The sequence below is a fragment of the Eucyclogobius newberryi genome, unplaced genomic scaffold (assembly GCF_026437365.1).
Source record: "Eucyclogobius newberryi isolate DKJ021-1_F unplaced genomic scaffold, fEucNew1.0.hap1 SCAF_5, whole genome shotgun sequence".
NCBI lineage: Eukaryota > Metazoa > Chordata > Actinopteri > Gobiiformes > Gobiidae > Eucyclogobius > Eucyclogobius newberryi.
In genome coordinates this window covers 24,635,705-24,653,174 of record NW_027316167.1, presented here as the reverse complement: position 1 = coordinate 24,653,174, position 17,470 = coordinate 24,635,705, and the positions used below count along the sequence as shown (strand labels likewise).

The window sequence follows — 17,470 nt, the reverse complement described above, 5'->3', positions numbered from 1 at the left end:
TCAGCTTCAGAGTTAAGGTGTGTTTATTCTGCCACTAGTTAAGGCACCGTAAAAGAGCTTTCGATCCGACAGCGGTGCGCTGGGGCCAGTGTGAACACAATAGCTGCAGTCTGGAGGGCATTAAATGACCACTCAACCGCTCTGAACAGGTGGTCTCAGAGCGGCTCCTCCCGCACTCTGGATCTGTGGAAGTGCTGAACTTCGGCTGTCCTACTTTCACCACATAGTCCACCATGAACGCAAACTTGCATGTATTGGATGAAAAAAGCACTTTGATCGCATACGTTTCTATGAATGGGTGCTGCAGAGTGGGCTGCTTGAAACCTTTGTATAACGAGGCAAATTGGACCGATTTAGTCTAAGCGAGATTGATTGCCTTTGTCCGTGTATTTAAGCCTTGGCCTGTCTGTGTGCTGCTCAGAAAGCTTTTTCTCTGTCTCCACCAGAGCACTAACGGCATATTGGCCTCAGCAAACAGGTGAAAGTAAAGACCACCAAGTATAAGGCTAGTGAAGCACGTGAGTGTCTGCGTCATGCATTCATTCACTTGAAGACCATTGTCATAGAAATAAGTTTGGTGGTCAGCTGATTGCCTTTCATGTTTGGGGAGAATTATGAGCGGTTCCTGTGAACAAGGACAGTAAGTAAATGACTAAATCTAGTAAACACTGGGGCCACATCACTGAGCGAACACCCGAAGGACTCTTGAACAGTATGTTAAGTTCAAATGTGATCTTACTAAATGGCCATAAAAAGACAACAAACTGTAACACTTACAAGTAAAACTTTTCATCCCAGACTGGATTAAGGTTTCCAAAGATAGTCTTGGTCCGGCGCTTGGTCTTGCCCACTTGGACTGTTACATAAGGGTCACTTGAACCAGTTTTATCCTTGGCTTGAAGTCCCTGGGCACTCATGACTAGAAAAGAGAACATATTTATTCAAGTAGATGAAAACAAACACAAAACCAAAATGTAGGTTTTTATTTTTTGATTTACTGTCCAACTTGACTATTACAGTATAATGTACCTTACATGTACTTAATAGCCATGATGCTCAGAACTTTGTCATGCAGCCACAGTGTCTTGTCAAGTGTAAAGGGTTCACCGAAATTCTAGTCTAGGAATATCTGCATTCAGATCAATACTGCATCTGTAGGAATCATCAGTACTAATTTAGTGAGAAACAGCAGAGCAATCTTCTAATATCAACAAAGAAGATCAGTGATGGAGAATCTCCACTCTGCACATGGGCTGGAGGTGCAGAAAAGCTGTAGTATTTCAATGCCATAAAAGGGAAAAAGGACACTGGGGCATTAAATATGCATAAGTGACCGCCTAAATTATTCACAGTACATATATAACCCCCAACTCGGTGCAGGAGCTGTTGGGCAGGACACAGGGGCTGGGAGGGGCAGGGACTGTTTGCTTCAAGAATGATCAAAATAAACCGCTTCATCTCAAAGAAGATGGGTCTGACTCTGACCCCAGGTGAAGACCCACTCCAGTCCGGGTGCAGTTCGAGACCCTAAATGTGCTTGAAATCAATGCACTACAGTCGCGGGTCCGGGAGCTGCGATGGTTTGTGGAAAGAATCCACAAGTTCATTTTTGCTGGACACCGCAGCGGTCTGATGCGGCTTCCAGGTCAATAGACGAGTGTTCTCACACGAAACCCTACGAATCTGTGTGGCGTTCATCAGAAACGGTCCGCAGTGGACCAGAGTTAGTCTAACAGGCAATCTGCAAGTAACCAACACGGGTCCTGAACCGCACCCAGACCGGAGTCAGTGTACACCAGGCGTGAGCCTGCAGAGATTAGCGCAGGTCAAAGGGTTTAGAAAAATTGTGACACTTAATTATTAACCATAGCCATAAGGTTCCATACCAAATCATATTTCTTAAATATACAAATTAAATCGAATAACATTACATTGGGTTCAAGTTCAGGTCAATAACATCATTAGTGTTGCATTTTATATTGCTTAATGTTGTAGCTTATATGGAGTTATTGCATTATTGTATTCATTAAACTTGCATTTGTCTGAGGTTTCATCAGATTTATTTACATTTGTGTAATCTTTCCTTCTAATGGCACATTTCCTAAAATTAGAGTCTCATGGTCAGCGCCACGAAAAGCCTGTTGTTTGCCCAAAAAATGAGAATGATATCACTATAGCAAAATCAGCCTTCCCCCTGTTCTCAGATTCTATTCCCTCTCCAGTCTATTGATTGATGCTGTCAGAAATACAAAGTGGCCAATAACTGAACTCGGCCTGGCACAGTTACCACACAGATAGATCTATATGCCGGATGGGCTGGAGGTTACATGGATTGCTGTTGACCTTCCCAATAAAAAACTTACCTTGAGTTGTTTTGTATTGTTAGATCTTTTAGTCCATTTACTGATCAATTAAGAATAAAGTCTGCTCTCTCTTGTGTTTCCATTAATTTACATTGTAGAGAGACAAAACATCATACCACAAGTAAAGAAGATTAAGGGAGAATAATCACAACAAAAGCACAAGCTAATGATCTCTTCTGGGCATAAAACATTTCTGAATACACAGTCCCTCATGGAGGAATTGGTGAAAGTCAGATTTTGAAGGTATTTTTTGATATACAATAAAGTTCTACAGGTAGCCATGATTAACAAAACAGGACCATTTACTGTAAAGTGTAAGGTAAACTAAATTGATTAAGCCAACTCAAATGAGTTGACATTAGCTTTGTTAATGTCTTGATGAAATGTAACATAAAAACGAAATGACATATGACAAAATAATGCTGTTGGAATAACATCTTAAAATACTTCTAAGCCTCAGATTACAGTCATATCCACATACGGTACATACATCATCCTCATATAATCTTGTTGTAATCACAGTAAAATACTAGTGTAAGAGCTGAGCATGAAAGCTCAAGATCAAGCGGTTAAAACAAAAATGATGTAATTTGTGTTGCTTTTTGAGTGAAGTAATTATGACAGTTTGAATGATGCTTATGATAGGATCTCATCTATGAATGCCGAGAGATAGACACATGAGTCTAACCTATAATGTTGATCTTGGCAGACCACTTAGAGGTGCCGTCCAGCACGGCCTGCTTGGCAGTCTTCAGATGAGTGGAGAACTCCTCTTTCGAAATCTGGAACATTTCCTGAATGACTTCAAACACCTCAGGACAGTTCTTTTCTCGAATCTTCATGCGTTCTTTCATTGCCATGATAATATTCTGTGTCTTGTCCTCTGCTCCATGCTTAGAACTCTTCTCCACTGCCCCTAAAATAAGAGGTGGGCAAGATTATTTTAAGATTTTTTGTAATAAATAACCAAACATTTTCATCACAAAACTACATAAAACCTATTTGCTCACTGCTATTTATGTAGAAAATAATGGCAAACAATTTACATAAGAATCTGTGGTAAACACAACACAGGCACTGCCAGGGCAAAGAGGCATGTTATGGTAAATCTGCTTATCAAGGTTCCATCATGGAGCTTGAGTTCATTCAAAAGAACAGATCTGAAGATGAATCAGACGATGAAGGAATATAAAGAATATCTTATGCTGGGATAAACCGAGTTTCCAAACTAATCCATTTAGCAATGTATTAGACATGCCGCGGGGCTCATGAGGTGCTTGTGTGTCACATTGTTCCTTTGACAATGGGGGCGGCTGATTGGAAACGCTGATTGGAAACTGTGATGTGTCCCATCCAGAGCCTTTAAACTGCAGCATGGCATTTTAGCTTCATTACGCAACTAAATGTTTCAATATATATTTCTAAGCAGGTGTACCATATATAACACTGTTAAGAACCAAACAATAATTATTTTTTCAGTAAGTAAATGGATTTCCTCTCTTACTTTGTAAACAGTCCGCATTGAGTAAGTCCTGGCACTTCTCATGACACTTGACACCACATTCAGAGCAGCGCATTCCTTGGCGTGCGATGCCCCAGAGCAGCCCCTCACACTCATGACAGTAAGTGGGAGCTGTGGCTGTCCAGACCTCGAAGTTGTGAGGTGTTGTAGAGGAAATGGGGTAAATTAAAGCCTGTAGAGTCTTCTTGAAAACGTGGAGTTTCTGAAAATAAAGCAAGACAATAAAAGTCTTGAACTGACTTATTCTTGAGCCTTTTGCCCATTACATACAACTATGTCTATTTCATTGTAGATCAGTAGCTTTATTTGCCACACATTTAATCACACATGCCTCCTCTTCCAAGGCTTCTTCAGGCCCAGTGCTGAGGCCGGTCTAGACTGACTGCAGCGTAACAGGAGCCTCTGTAAATTCGATGCAATCTACTGCAGCCAAACCTACATCCACTGGGAGAGGAAAATAGCCTGGGACTTGCCAATTCTTGATGGTACAGTCAATGGATGCTGTAAATAAAGTTTTTAAAAGTGAGCATTATCCAGATTGAGAGGGAAAAACAGAAAAGGGGAGTAATTGAGAATCTTTTGTTTCTCTTTCCTTCCCTTTGTTGACAGCTACAATCGCCTGAATAATCATCAAAAACTGTTACAAAATAGCATAATTTTCTTACAAAGTAAAGTGACAAGTGTAAGCACATTCATCTCTGTAAAGAAAAGATGCAGTGTCATTGGAAAATGCCAGACTGGGCCAAGCTGTAATGAATCAACAGAAGATAGGGATTTCCCAGAGTAATCTGAGGATGATGAGATAAAGCAGATGTCTCAGATTGACTTTATTCACAATTATTACATGAGCCTCACCAGATCCACATCCGCAAGCTCAGCCAAATGTAATACTAGAAGGTCTAATCATGAGCGAGTGAGAGATGACAGGGTACCCTCTGAAGAAAGATTGTCTTCTCTTTCACTTTCTCACTTAAATAAATGACAAGTATTGATTTTCTTGTTTTTGTTGCTCTGGTCCATTTTCCATGTAAACTCATCATAGATATAGAAAACCTAACATTGAAAAGTGTGAACACCTTCACTACTAAATATTAAATTCAAATTTTCACCCTGAAAAACGTCCAAACACACAGCGGTGGTAAAACTTAGTGCTGTAGATGCCAGATTCTTTATTGTAACCACTGGATTAGAAAGATAATAGTATTTTACATTTCCTTCCATTTACTACAGCTAGAAGATTATAAAGCAAACAATTGACTGATGGCTGGTCAGTGATTCAGAAAGTGCCAGTGTAGTTTGTTATTTCTGTTTTCATTCAAATCTTCTCACTTCAAGATTGTTGAAAATCTTACTAACAGATAATGATTGGCCAAAAGCTTTGCTCGATCGCTGTTTTTTCAAATGATCATTCTCACCTCAGTTGACTTCCGTTGAAGGGTTTCTGTAGTACACAAAAATGACTTTGTGTGTGAGCGTGTTATAGTGTGATGTAACCCCGATGGCTCTGCTGTCTGCGGCTACTGATTGACAGCCCCAGGTCTTGCCTCGGAGCAACGTGACATCTAGTGTAATATAAGATCCTCTCCACCTTTTATTTTGTGAGTTTCTGTTCTTGTAGAGAATATTTTTTATAAATGTATTACACATTTTTTCCAATAATCTGTTCCACTACATGAAATGTTCTTTGATAATAAAAATGTCAAACCAAATTGGTGATGCGCCTTCTCAGCCTATAAACTAGGTGCAGAGCAAAGTGAAAATATGGGTCTTTTGCAGGTCACAGTTTGTGACTGCTTGACAAGTGGTACTAGAGGCATGTGTATTAAACACATTTTCACATTTAGATTCTGCGCTCATGCTCATGGGGCCTCTGCAGTACAGCATTTCTAGTACATTCACTCAGCGCTCACAAGGAAGCACTCCCCTGGACTTAATGCAGTAGATAAAACTCTGACATCTGCTCGTCCTACTTAACAAGACCACACACTCTGCGCTTTGCTGGGAAGTCAGCTACCACAACCAATTATATCTTCTCCTGGTATTCCTCTAATCAGAAGGTTGGATATGAATTCATTGATTTCAAGTTTAATGTTTACAAGTTCAATCACCATTTAAGATAAGGTGTCCCTCACATTCTTCTTTTTCAGATATTTGTTTTCATCCATAAAGCTTCCTTTCGTTTGGTAAGCGATGAAAAGCTGTCACAGAAGGGTAAGTGACATGTAAGCCAAGGCTGCCCAAGGCCAGAGTGAAAACAACCTTAAAGATGAAATATGTGTGCATATGGCAAAGAGCACTTTTGGATCCATGAATCATGCAAACAGCATCATGTTACACACCAGATGTGAAATTGTTGTCTTGCTTATACTGCTGAGAAACTGCTTTCTCGTGCTGTTTGTCTCCAATAACTCCACCTTCCCTCAGGGAGGCAAGAATTGCAATCAATTAATGCAAAGAGCCCTTTGGAGGTCAAAACCACCATTGACTTAATATTTAACCTTTCCCTATAAAAAGCATGTTGATACACACAACTTCAAATATATCACATTGCCATGTTCTGGCAATATGACAATAGAGTAGTATGTAAAACAGATTGATAAACAGGAAGATAAAATGTGATGCCAAGCTTTAGCTCTATTGATAAAGTTAGTGAAAGAAACTTGTGCCCCTGGCATCTTAATTCAGCCCCTCAAGTACAATGGCAGCTGCATTGTTCTAAAGGTTTGTCAGAGTTCCAGCCCTTTTCTAAGTATAACCTAAAACACTAACGTGAGCATGTGTCTTCTGTCCTACAGCAGCCTGGAATATCCCTGTGTTCACTTTTCACAAAGACCACAAAGACCACGCACACATGATGTGGTAGTACTCACCAGATCCTCATTATTCAGGGTGGAGCGGTTCACTAGAGCAAACGAGATGCCTGCCTTTCGTGCAGCGAGTGTCTGAAGCAAATTGAATACAAATTAGAAAATATCCTTCCATTTAAATAGAAACACTTCAAACGTGATATAGCAGCATCAATATATGTTTACAGGCATGTAGAATTATATTTGTTTCAAGTCTTTTTATGTGTCCACAATAAGTATATAAACATACATGTAATAATCATAACTTACCAAAGCCTATCATTTCCAGACGCAAAAAGGAAATGTTAAGTAAAAGGAAAAGGAAATTGAGTTAGAGACAGGTCAGCAGTGAACATGCACAGATTACAAACAGCAGTTGTTTTTGACAAAACTGAGCGCAGCTAAGTGCTCAACTGCCATGCAGGACTGCGAGTTAGGTGCACAGCTCTGCAGAGATCACTATCAATCAAGTGAGATATACAGCTGTTGCATGACTATTTAACTATTCATGCATCAAAAGTTACCAAATTGCAGTCATGCGTGGCTTTTTATTCAGTTCTCTGTTGGATGGAGCTTTGAACATATTTTCTGCTGTCTGCTTGGCACATTAGGTGAACACAAACACTCACACACACTCATGAATGGGTGAAGCCAGCTGCAAAACACACCTCAAACAGACTTAATCATACAAACAGGACACACACCCAGACCAACACTGACATGGATGTTACACACACTATTACCCACGTCGATTAGCTGCTGTCTATCCACTGAGTACTAACATAGAGCCTACAGAAAAGGTCATGTAAGAGGAATGTAGACATGGACATTTGACACTTTTGGATCAGTCTTTACCAGCACCCACACGTCCGTACAGCTCAGCTATGGTAAAGATCCATGAAGGCCATGGAGAATGTAGGAGGGTATGCGACCTCTACATGAACTGTGTTGATGTAAGTTTATCAACATGCACCGGCACTGCTGAGGTTGCTGCGGGCAATGCATTACGAACCCATATTCACACATAAGCTTCAGCTACAGTGGACAGTATAGTCACTTTGGCAATCAATTCTGAACTTTACTTGTATTTGTTTGTTATTTTCCTTATTGTGTGTTAGGGGAAGCCTTGCTTTCTGTCCCAATTACACGCTGTTGCTGCCCTGAAGCAATCACACAGCAAATGGGGGATATTGACAAAGGAAAGGCATGAGAGGGGACCAATTAGTTTGCTGACTACTGACTTCATCCCATGTGTAAAAGGCTCGCCAGTGTCACTTTTACATGATTTAAAAGCCTCACACCGTTAAATCAGAAGTCAATGAAGTCTTCAAATATATATTTTTAAGTTGAGTTGTCAACATTTCAAGTTAATCAAATTTTATCACCTGCTGAGCAGTAAAATAAAAAAGCAAGCATCAGTCAGGCTGAAATCTGACAACCCACTGAAAATATTACCCATAGCTGTTATGGGTCTATGTAGAAATGGCAAATATACACGCAAAATTCAAAAAATAAAATCATAATAATATTTGATAAAGTAAGTTTTTAAAAAAAACAGCAACCCATACTTACCAAGACATTGTTGGTAATTAATTTCATGAGAGATATGGACAAATACAGCATCAACTCATGTTGTTCACTGTGTAATAAACATTCAAAGTATCTAACATACAGTACCATTCAGCTTTATTTTATTTTATTTCTTATATTATCTTTAAAAAAATATATGCATATATATTTTAAAAGTGATTGTTTTTCCAACCAGTTGACTACAACACATGATGATGAGAAATATATGTAGACAAGACAAACACAAATTGCATTGAACATAATGGACAAACCTTCTAATAGAAAGTATTCCTACTGCATCTTGACTGTTTTCAGTCAGATGGACTAACCATGCGGTGACGTCCTATAGTGGCCTTTTCTACTAAGCCTCTGTGGGATCTATTATGACACATTAAGGTGCTGTTAAAGCAAATGTGGTTCAGTGTCTTAAACATCCTCTCCAGGCTAATCAATCAATCCAACAATGTTGCAGCTAAGGTTATATTAACATTGCCACTTTACACACATGCAATTCTATTTTCTTCAATTCTATCAAGTGTGATACAAATATACTACAACTTTTATTATCTTATAATAAATGTAATAATTCAAGTTACAAGACTTTTTGTTTAATAGGGAGCACACTCACACAGATTAGGAAACCACTGTTTCATTGTAAAGAAGAGTCGCTAAGATTTCACATAAATCACAAATAACCTTGTTGAGGTAGATGACTCACCAGGTCTCGGACAAGAGGCAATGTCCTCTTTCGACGTAAATCTGGCATGCTGTCAATACCATAAAGAATACTGCCAGCCCTGAGAAAGCAGACAGATTGAAAGTGTATTAATATCATAATAATCCCATGTTGGCAGAGACATTACTTTGGTGAAAGGGGACCTTGATTTACACACAGAACAAACACCATGGATCATGGCTCACAGCTACCTTACACACCTCGCCCTCTGCCCTTAACATAGTATGAGACCTCACCTCCACAAGAGCTTGTGTAATCCTTCAAACGCTCTGCTGTTCACAAACTGTATGCCCCGGGCCATCTTTCTTTAAAATGCTTTTACTATTGTCAACACACACCTCATACGCGAATAGTTGAGTCACCTGTGCAGAAACTTGAAGGATTTATGATGACATGCCACTTGATGTAAATAGGAGAATAAATAGTCAGGCATATCTGGGGCATTTGGATAACACCACATAACCTTTTCAGACAGCCCAAAAGATATCGTAGGTCTATTTCTTAAATTGCTCTCTCCATCCCTCATCCAAGTGTAAGCCCAGAGTAGGCTCAGAGCGCAACTACTACTTTCAAACAAGTCTAGATTTCTCCCGTGAGGCTTTCAATGGCATCACCTAAGCTGTCACTCAAAACATCTATAATGATCTGAATATGACATCAACGCCCTGATGCATACACCCAGAGAAAGGGCATCACGTTTTGATTGTGACGAGCTGATTGGCCCATTCCTCAGCCCTTCACTGTTACATAATGGATAACAGTAATATTAAAGGCCTTAAACTGATTATTCTATTTGGCTAAGAGGTCAGGTTTAGGTCTTGCAGCAGCAAACGTCCAAATGAAGAAATTACAATATTAAATTAAAGCCGCAAGCGGCATCAAACGGCCCTCGCGGGCTGCCGGCCTTCCGACTCTGCGCTTTCGACTTGATAAAGATGGCGCCCTTATTGTGTGTTGAATTAAAAAAGAACTTGACAGACGGCGACACATTGGACATGGCCAATCCAGTGCAAATGAACACAAGTGTCAGTCAAATTTGCTGCGCCGCCGCACAGAGACCGTAGCACTTAGAATATAAATATGGATAACTTTTGATGCCCCGCTTGTGTAGATGATATTTCCCAAAGTAAAGCTTGATCGAGCTATTGCCCACGGAGGAGTTTGTTAAAGTGTGAAGCGTAAATGTGAACATTTCAAAGATTGGGCGTTTTCCCATTTGTGACAGTATATTTGCAGCTCCACCGCACAGAGACCGTACCACTTGAAATCAAAATATGACTAACTTTTGATGCCCCGCTTGTGTAGATGATTTTCCCCAAATATGAGCTTGATCGGGCAATCGCCCTAGGAGGAGTTGGTTAAAGTGTGAAGCGTAAAAATGTGGTCATTTTAGAGATTTCGCTGTTTTCCCATTTCTGACATATATTTGCGGGTCCGCCACACAGAGACCGTAGCACTTAGAATCAAAATATGGATAAGTTTTGATGCCCCGCTTGTGTAGATGATATTCCCCAAATATGAACTTGATCGGGCTATCACCCTAGGAGGAGTTCGTTAAAGTGTGAAGAGTCTTTGAATAAAAATGTGAATAACTTTTGACGGTCCACCCCTGAAGATGAGTCTCACCAAATTTCAGGTTAATAGGGCTAACGCCCTGGGAGGAGTTTGTGAAAGTCTAAAGTGTAAACATTTCCAATGTTTACACAATTTCCCCATTGGAATAACATGGGAGGTTTTGGTCATCGCTACGGCAAAACCATAACAATTATGACATGGGTCTCATTGACTTTTTTGATGGGGATGCCAAAATTGAGTTGTGTGTCAAATTTCATAAAATTTCGCAAAACTAAACATTTAACCTCCATATAAAATCTGTAGGGGGCGCTGTGGTGCCAAATTAATTTATTTCACTTCAAGTACGTTTAGCGCAATGAGTTTAACAACTGATTCTAATTTGACGCAATTCGGACTTTATCTGCGCAAATGGCAGAAATGTTAAATTTGGGAGATTTCTGAAATTCTAGCTAAAGTTTGCGGCTTCGCCGCTAAGAGACCGTGACAGGGATCAATGTAATTTGAATAACTTTTGATGTCCCACTCCTCAGTAGCATTTTCACCAAATTTCAGCTTTTTAGAGCCAACGCCCTGGGAGGAGTTCATAAAAGTACGACGTTTGGAAAAACTCCCGAGTCCTGCTTAGCCATTTTTGAACCAATATGGCCGACATTTGGTTGGGTGGACGGCGTCGCCGTAATAATATTTTTTACTTTTCTTGTCACCATCTACCTCTGTGCCAAATTTCATGATTCTACGATCAGATTTTTTTTGGGTCATTTCCTATCTCTCAATGTATTTTTGGTACATTTGGGGGCGCTGACGCGCCAATTTTTTTTTATTTTAGAAAAGGGAAATAGCCAGATTGTAGAGAGGCACGATTTTTAGAGGTGTGCAAATTTTTGTGACTTTTCGTCAATGTTCACTGGGTGAAAAATAGGGGGGTTGGTCCCGAGAAAAAAGAAAGAAAGAAAGAAGAAAGAAAGAATATTAAAGCCGCAAGCGGCATCCAACGGCCCTCGCGGGCCGCCGGCCTTCCGACTCTGCACTCTCCATTTTACAGAGATGGCGCTAACGCGCCGTCATTTTCTAAGAACTAAGACAGCGACACATTGTACATGTACAATGCTGTGCTTAACCAGTGAAAATGAACACAAATGTCGGTCGAGACCGTGACACTTGGAATAAAAATATGGATAACTTTTGATGCCCCGCTTGTGTAGATGATTTTCCCCAATTATGAACTTGATCAGGTATTCATCCTAGGAGGAGTTTGTTAAAGTGTGAAGCGTAAAAATGTGGTCATTTTAGAGATTTCGCTGTTTTCCCATTTGTGACATGTATTTGCGGGTCTGCCACACAGAGACTGTAGCACTTAGAATATAAATATGGATAACTTTTGATGCCCCGCTTGTGTAGATGATTTTCCCCAAATATGAGTTTGATCGGGCAATCGCCCTAGGAGGAGTTTGTTAAAGTGTGAAGCGTAAATGTGAACAATTCAAGGATTTGGCATTTTTCCCATTTGTGACAGTATATTTGCTGCTCCACCGCACAGAGACCGTAGCACTTAGAATCAAAAGATGGAGAACTTTTGATGCCCCGCTTGTGTAGATGATCCTCCCCAAATATGAACTTGATCGGGCTATCGCCCTAGGAGGAGTCTGTTAAAGTGTGAAGCATAAAAATGGTAATTTTAGAGATTTTGCGGTTTTCCCATTTGTGACATATATTTGTGGCTCCGCCACACAGAGACCGTAGCACTTAGAATCAAAACATGGATAATTTTTTATGCCCCCCTTGTGTAGATGATTTTCCCCAAATATGAGCTTGATCTGGCTATTGCCCACGGAGGAGTTCGTTAAAGTGTGAAGCGTAAATGTGAACATTTGAAGGATTTGGTGTTTTTCCCATTTGTGACAGTATATTTGCAGCTCCACGGCACAGAGACCGTAGCACTTAGAATCAAAAGATGGATAACTTTTGATGCCCCACTTGTGTAGATAATTTCCCCCAAATATGAACTTGATCGGGCTATCGGCCTAGGAGGAGTTCGTAAAAGTCTGAAGCGTAAAAATGTGGTCATTTTAGAGATTTAGCTGTTTTCCCATTTGTGACATATATTTGCGGCTCCACCGCACAGAGACCGTAGCACTTAGAATCAAAATATGGATAACTTTTGATGCCCCGCTTGTATAGATGATTTTCCCCAAATATGAGTTTGATCGGACAATCGCCCTAGGAGGAGTTTGTTAAAGTGTGAAGCGTAAAAATGTGGTGATTTGAGCGATTTTGCGATTTTCCCATAAGGATAACATGGGATGTTTCTGTCATCGCTACGGTTACGCCGTACAAAATATAACTTTGGCTCTCATACTTTTATGATCAGGATGGCAAATTAGAATTTTGTGCAAATGTCATTTGGAAAAACTCTATTGTTTATAGGCCACTCCGAAGGCCAAATAGTCAGAATTCTGGGAAACGTTTGCGGCTCCGTCGCACAGAGACCGTAAAAGTAATCCTTAAAATTTGGATAACTTTAGATGCCCCACTTGTCTAGAGGACGTACACCGATTTTGAGGTCGGTGGGCAAAACGCACTAGGAGGAGTTTGTTAAAGTGTAAAACATAAAAATGTGGTAATTTGAGAGATTTTGCGGTTTTCCCATAGGGATAACATGGGATTTTTCTGTCATCGCTACGACTACGCCGTAAAAATGAAGGCATTTGTCTGTTTGGCTTTTTTGATCGGGACGGCAAAATAGAATTTTGGGTAAAGTTTAGAACATTTTGGTAAAACTAATTTTTGACCTTCAATGTTAATTCAAAGGTCACTCTGTAGGGGGAGCTATCGCGCCCATTTCAATTTTGTCATCCTAAACTGGTCCAAACTGGAAAGTTTAACAACTCATTCAAATTTGGTCCAAATCGGACTCGTTTTGATCAAATGGGAGCAATGTTTAGATTAGCAATATCCCAAAATAAGTTGTCCAACTTTGTGGCTGCGCCGTTCGTAGACCGTAAAAGGTATCCCAAAAATTTGGATAACTTTAGATGCCCCACTTGTCCAGAGGACGTACGCCGATTTTGAAGTCAGTGGGCAAAACGCCCTAGGAGGAGTTCGTCAAAGTTTGACGTGAACAAAATGGCTAACTCAGCGTGTTTTCATTTTCAAAGGAAGATGGCGGGCATAGGGTAAGTCTGGGGGCGTGGCCACAATCATATTTTTTTGTTGCCCTCACAAGAGGAATGCGTGTTCCGAATTTCGTAGCTCTACGACAAAGTTGACCTCGGGGCGTCTCCCATAGGCGCAATGTATTTTAACTTTTGTCGGTGGCGCTGTCGCGCCATTTTTTTACGAAAAAAAAAATGGCCCAGAAAAAATCAAATTTTTCGCCGATTCTGAATTTTGGGCAAAGTTTGGTGAGTTTTTGAGCATGTTCAGGGGGTCAAATTAGAGCTCAAAAAGCAGAAGAACAAGAAAAATAATAATAAATTAAAGCCGCAAGCGGCATCCAACGGCCCTCGCGGGCCGCCGGCCTTCCGACTCTGCTCTCTGCATTTTACAGAGATGGCGCTAACGCAATTGTCTAAGAACTAAGACAGCGACACATTGGACATGTACAATGCTGTGCTTAACCAGTGCAAATGAACACAAATGTCGGTCAAATGTGCAGCTCCAGCGCACAGAGACCGTGACACTTGGAATAAAAATATGGATAACTTTTGATGCTCCGCTTGTGTAGATTATTTTTCCCAAATATGAGCTTGATCGAGCTATTGCCCACAGAGGAGTTCATTAAAGTGTGAAGCATAAATGTGAACATTTCAAGGATTTGGCGTTTTTCCCATTTGTGACAGTATATTTGCAGCTCCACGGCACAGAGACCGTAGCACTTAAAATCAAAATATGGATAACTTTTGATGCCCCATTTGTGTAGATGATTTCCCCAAATATGAGCTTGATCGGGCAATCGGCCTAGGAGGAGTTGGTGAAAGTGTGAAGCGTGAAAATGTGGTCATTTTGGAGATTTCGCTGTTTTCCCATTTCTGACATATATTTGCGGGTCCGCCACACAGATGTTTTTGGGTCATTTCCCATCTCTCAATGCATTTTTGGTACATTTGGGGGCGCTGACGCGCCAATTTTTTTTATTTTATAAAAGGGAAATAGCCAGAATGTAGAGAGGCACGATTTTTAGAGGTGTGAACATTTTTGTGACTTTTCGTCAATGTTCACTGGGTGAAAAATAGGGGGGTTGGTCCCGAGAAGAAGAAGAAGAAAGAATAATATTCCGATGCGAAAACAATGTTTCCCATTTTTCAAATATCATAAACTATACATTTTCGGAAAGCGCTCGCGCTTTCCTACCTCATGGTGTGGGTCCCTGGTCACTGACGGGTACTTTCGTTAATTTTGAGTGGGCTCCGCCCACTTTGTGTTTTTGGCCCTCTACAGTAATAATGTTCAATTTTTGCATTACATGCTTATATGCACGGAACATGCAAGAGATGGGGAACGTATTCGTGAGCTACTTAGCGCAAATGAGTGCTTTATATGGGGATGACGACCGCTTTGCGGTCGTCATCTCAATGTAAAGTGCTCGTTTAGTGCGCACTTTTGCACGGGCTTCGCCCGTTTACAACGGTAATGTTCCATTTTCCTACTACTAATTAGTATGCACGGGGCGTGCATGAGTGAAGGAGTGCGTTAGTGAGTGTTTGGAAGTGGGCGAGCGCTTCGCGCTCGATTTCGTGCGCACTACGTGCGCACTTTTGCAGCCGTGCTTCGCACGGCCTTACGAGATTAATAGGCCTCTCGCCAGCTTGTGGCGCTCGGGCCTAAAAAAAAATACTAATAATATTTTTAGCAAAAACAATATAGCCATTTCCACTATAACAACAAATTATACATCGTTTGAAAGCTCTAAGCCTTCCCCATGCCGCCATGGGGTGGAATCATCACAACATCGTCACTCCCTATTCCGTCGGGATGCCCCGCCCACTCCCCATAGACTTCCATTGATTTGAGCAGATACAAACATGAACCATGCCTGCGGCATGGATTCTCGTGTACAGGACGATGCCAGGAGGGTTTTTGGAGGAATGCAGCGCTTCACGCTGCTGTTGTCAACAATGAGTGAATTAGTCCATTCACTCATTGTTGACTATTTCTGTCATAGCAGGAGTAAGTATGCATGATCCATGCCTTCGGCAAGGGCTAGTTCACTGTACTTGCCAGGGGCGACGGGGAGCGTTGCGAGAGCAATAGGCCCTCCGCCCTGCTGGGGCTCGGGCCTAATAAAATCAAATAAATTGCGGTGGTTGAAAAAAATAGTGATCTAATTAAGCTGCATTTGTTTTGAGTATATATTGACAGTCTTGAAATAAGATTTGCTAGTAGAATGTAGAATGTAGAACGTACTGTTGTTCTTATTTCAAGTGCAGTAGCCGTTTATTTGCTCATTTCAAGGGAGAAAATGCAATTTTATTTATTCAAACAAAACATTTATGCTCGTTCCATTGTTCAGTTTATTTCAAGTTATTTAAATATACTCAAATCAAGATAAATACTACTTAATTCACGCACTTAACTTGATATCCTATTTAAGTCTCTAAGTATACATTTTTTGAGATGTTACAGTACATAAAACAATCAGGCAAAATGATAAGTCTTTTCGGACTCCTGCCTGTTTCTGCTTTATCCAGAACAAAAGCATTTCAACTGCAGATGTGGTAAGACCATGAGTCATTTTGTATACTGTAAAGAATAGCCCCCAGTGGTGTGTCTAATTGAGCAAAAATATCCAAGCTAAATGGCAGAAACATGGTTTTCTCTTTGGGGGTTTACCGACAGCAAAGCAACCTGGAATAGTGTAAACGCAAAGTGAAATGATCAAGAAATGAGCCAACACTCACCCTACAGACTGCAAACCAAGCATTTTGGGATCCAGAATGCTGCGGGGCTTTGAAGTAAAGAAAAGAATGTCATGTAAGGCAAGAGTTACAAGTGCCACAAACAAAACACAACTTTCCTTTCTTTCTTTTTCTTTACAATAGTCACAGTTTAGTACAGTAAAACACAAGGGGGAAAAAAAAGTTACAAAATATCAGAGAAAGGAGGGCAGCGCTTCAGACCAAATTATTCCACATCAGTGTAACGTGTGGGATCTAAAATCTAAACACTAAAGAATGTTTTCGCTCTTGGCGCTTCAGGCCAAATCTGCCCATTGTGTAACCCTCCATTCTCACTGACGACACATCCACTCCAAACAAAGCAGATACTTTCACAAATTAGAATTATAAAGGTATAAAAAACTAACAACTTGTCTTATTGGCACATGCAATATTCTCTGTCATGTCTGGACACAATAAACATTTGTTCACACACAGTACATGACGGCTTTCTACATACACTTTAGACTGTACATTAAAGGGGAGGACACAACAACATATAAAACTACATGCACATGAATGCCAAGATTCATATCAGCAATAAACCTGTGAATCCAAACCGCTGCTGTCTGAAAGCAGAAAATTACAGAAGGCATACAGTTAATACAGAGCAATTCAGTTCAAAGAAACACACTGTTTTTGATACAATAATCTACTATTCTGCATGATCCCTTCGGTTTTGCCAAACTGTTTATGCAGAAATAGACAAAGTCAACATGAGCCACAGGAAGAAAAGCTCTAGTCTAAACGGATGAACACAGTTTTAACAGTTGAACATCTTGTACTATAAAGCTCTCAACCAAGAGCCGGAAAAAGAAGCACAGCTATATTTTAAGTCACAAGAACTCAAATGAAATGTCCTGTTGCTAATATATAGTAATAGCTGGGTGAATACACAGAGCTGTAAAAACATGGAAGATTCTTTT

The 17,470-nt window shown here is 40.4% G+C and overlaps 1 protein-coding gene across 3 annotated transcripts in view; it reads right to left on the bottom strand.

Annotated features, from left to right (window-relative positions):
• Window positions 1–17,470, bottom strand: part of LOC140381675 (protein unc-13 homolog C) — an 80,908-nt gene that overhangs the window by 57,107 nt on the left and 6,331 nt on the right. For 2 of the 3 annotated variants that reach the window (XM_072465755.1, XM_072465757.1), the window contains exons 2-8: window positions 17,091–17,113; window positions 16,509–16,555; window positions 9,019–9,097; window positions 6,756–6,827; window positions 3,868–4,087; window positions 3,052–3,279; window positions 778–919 (exon numbers count right to left, since the gene is read on the bottom strand). In XM_072465755.1, coding sequence (XP_072321856.1) covers window positions 778–919; window positions 3,052–3,279; window positions 3,868–4,087; window positions 6,756–6,827; window positions 9,019–9,097; window positions 16,509–16,555; window positions 17,091–17,113 — 811 coding nt within the window. The remainder of the gene's footprint in view (window positions 1–777; window positions 920–3,051; window positions 3,280–3,867; window positions 4,088–6,755; window positions 6,828–9,018; window positions 9,098–16,508; window positions 16,556–17,090; window positions 17,114–17,470) is intronic. The other variant, XM_072465756.1, reaches the window with a different exon arrangement.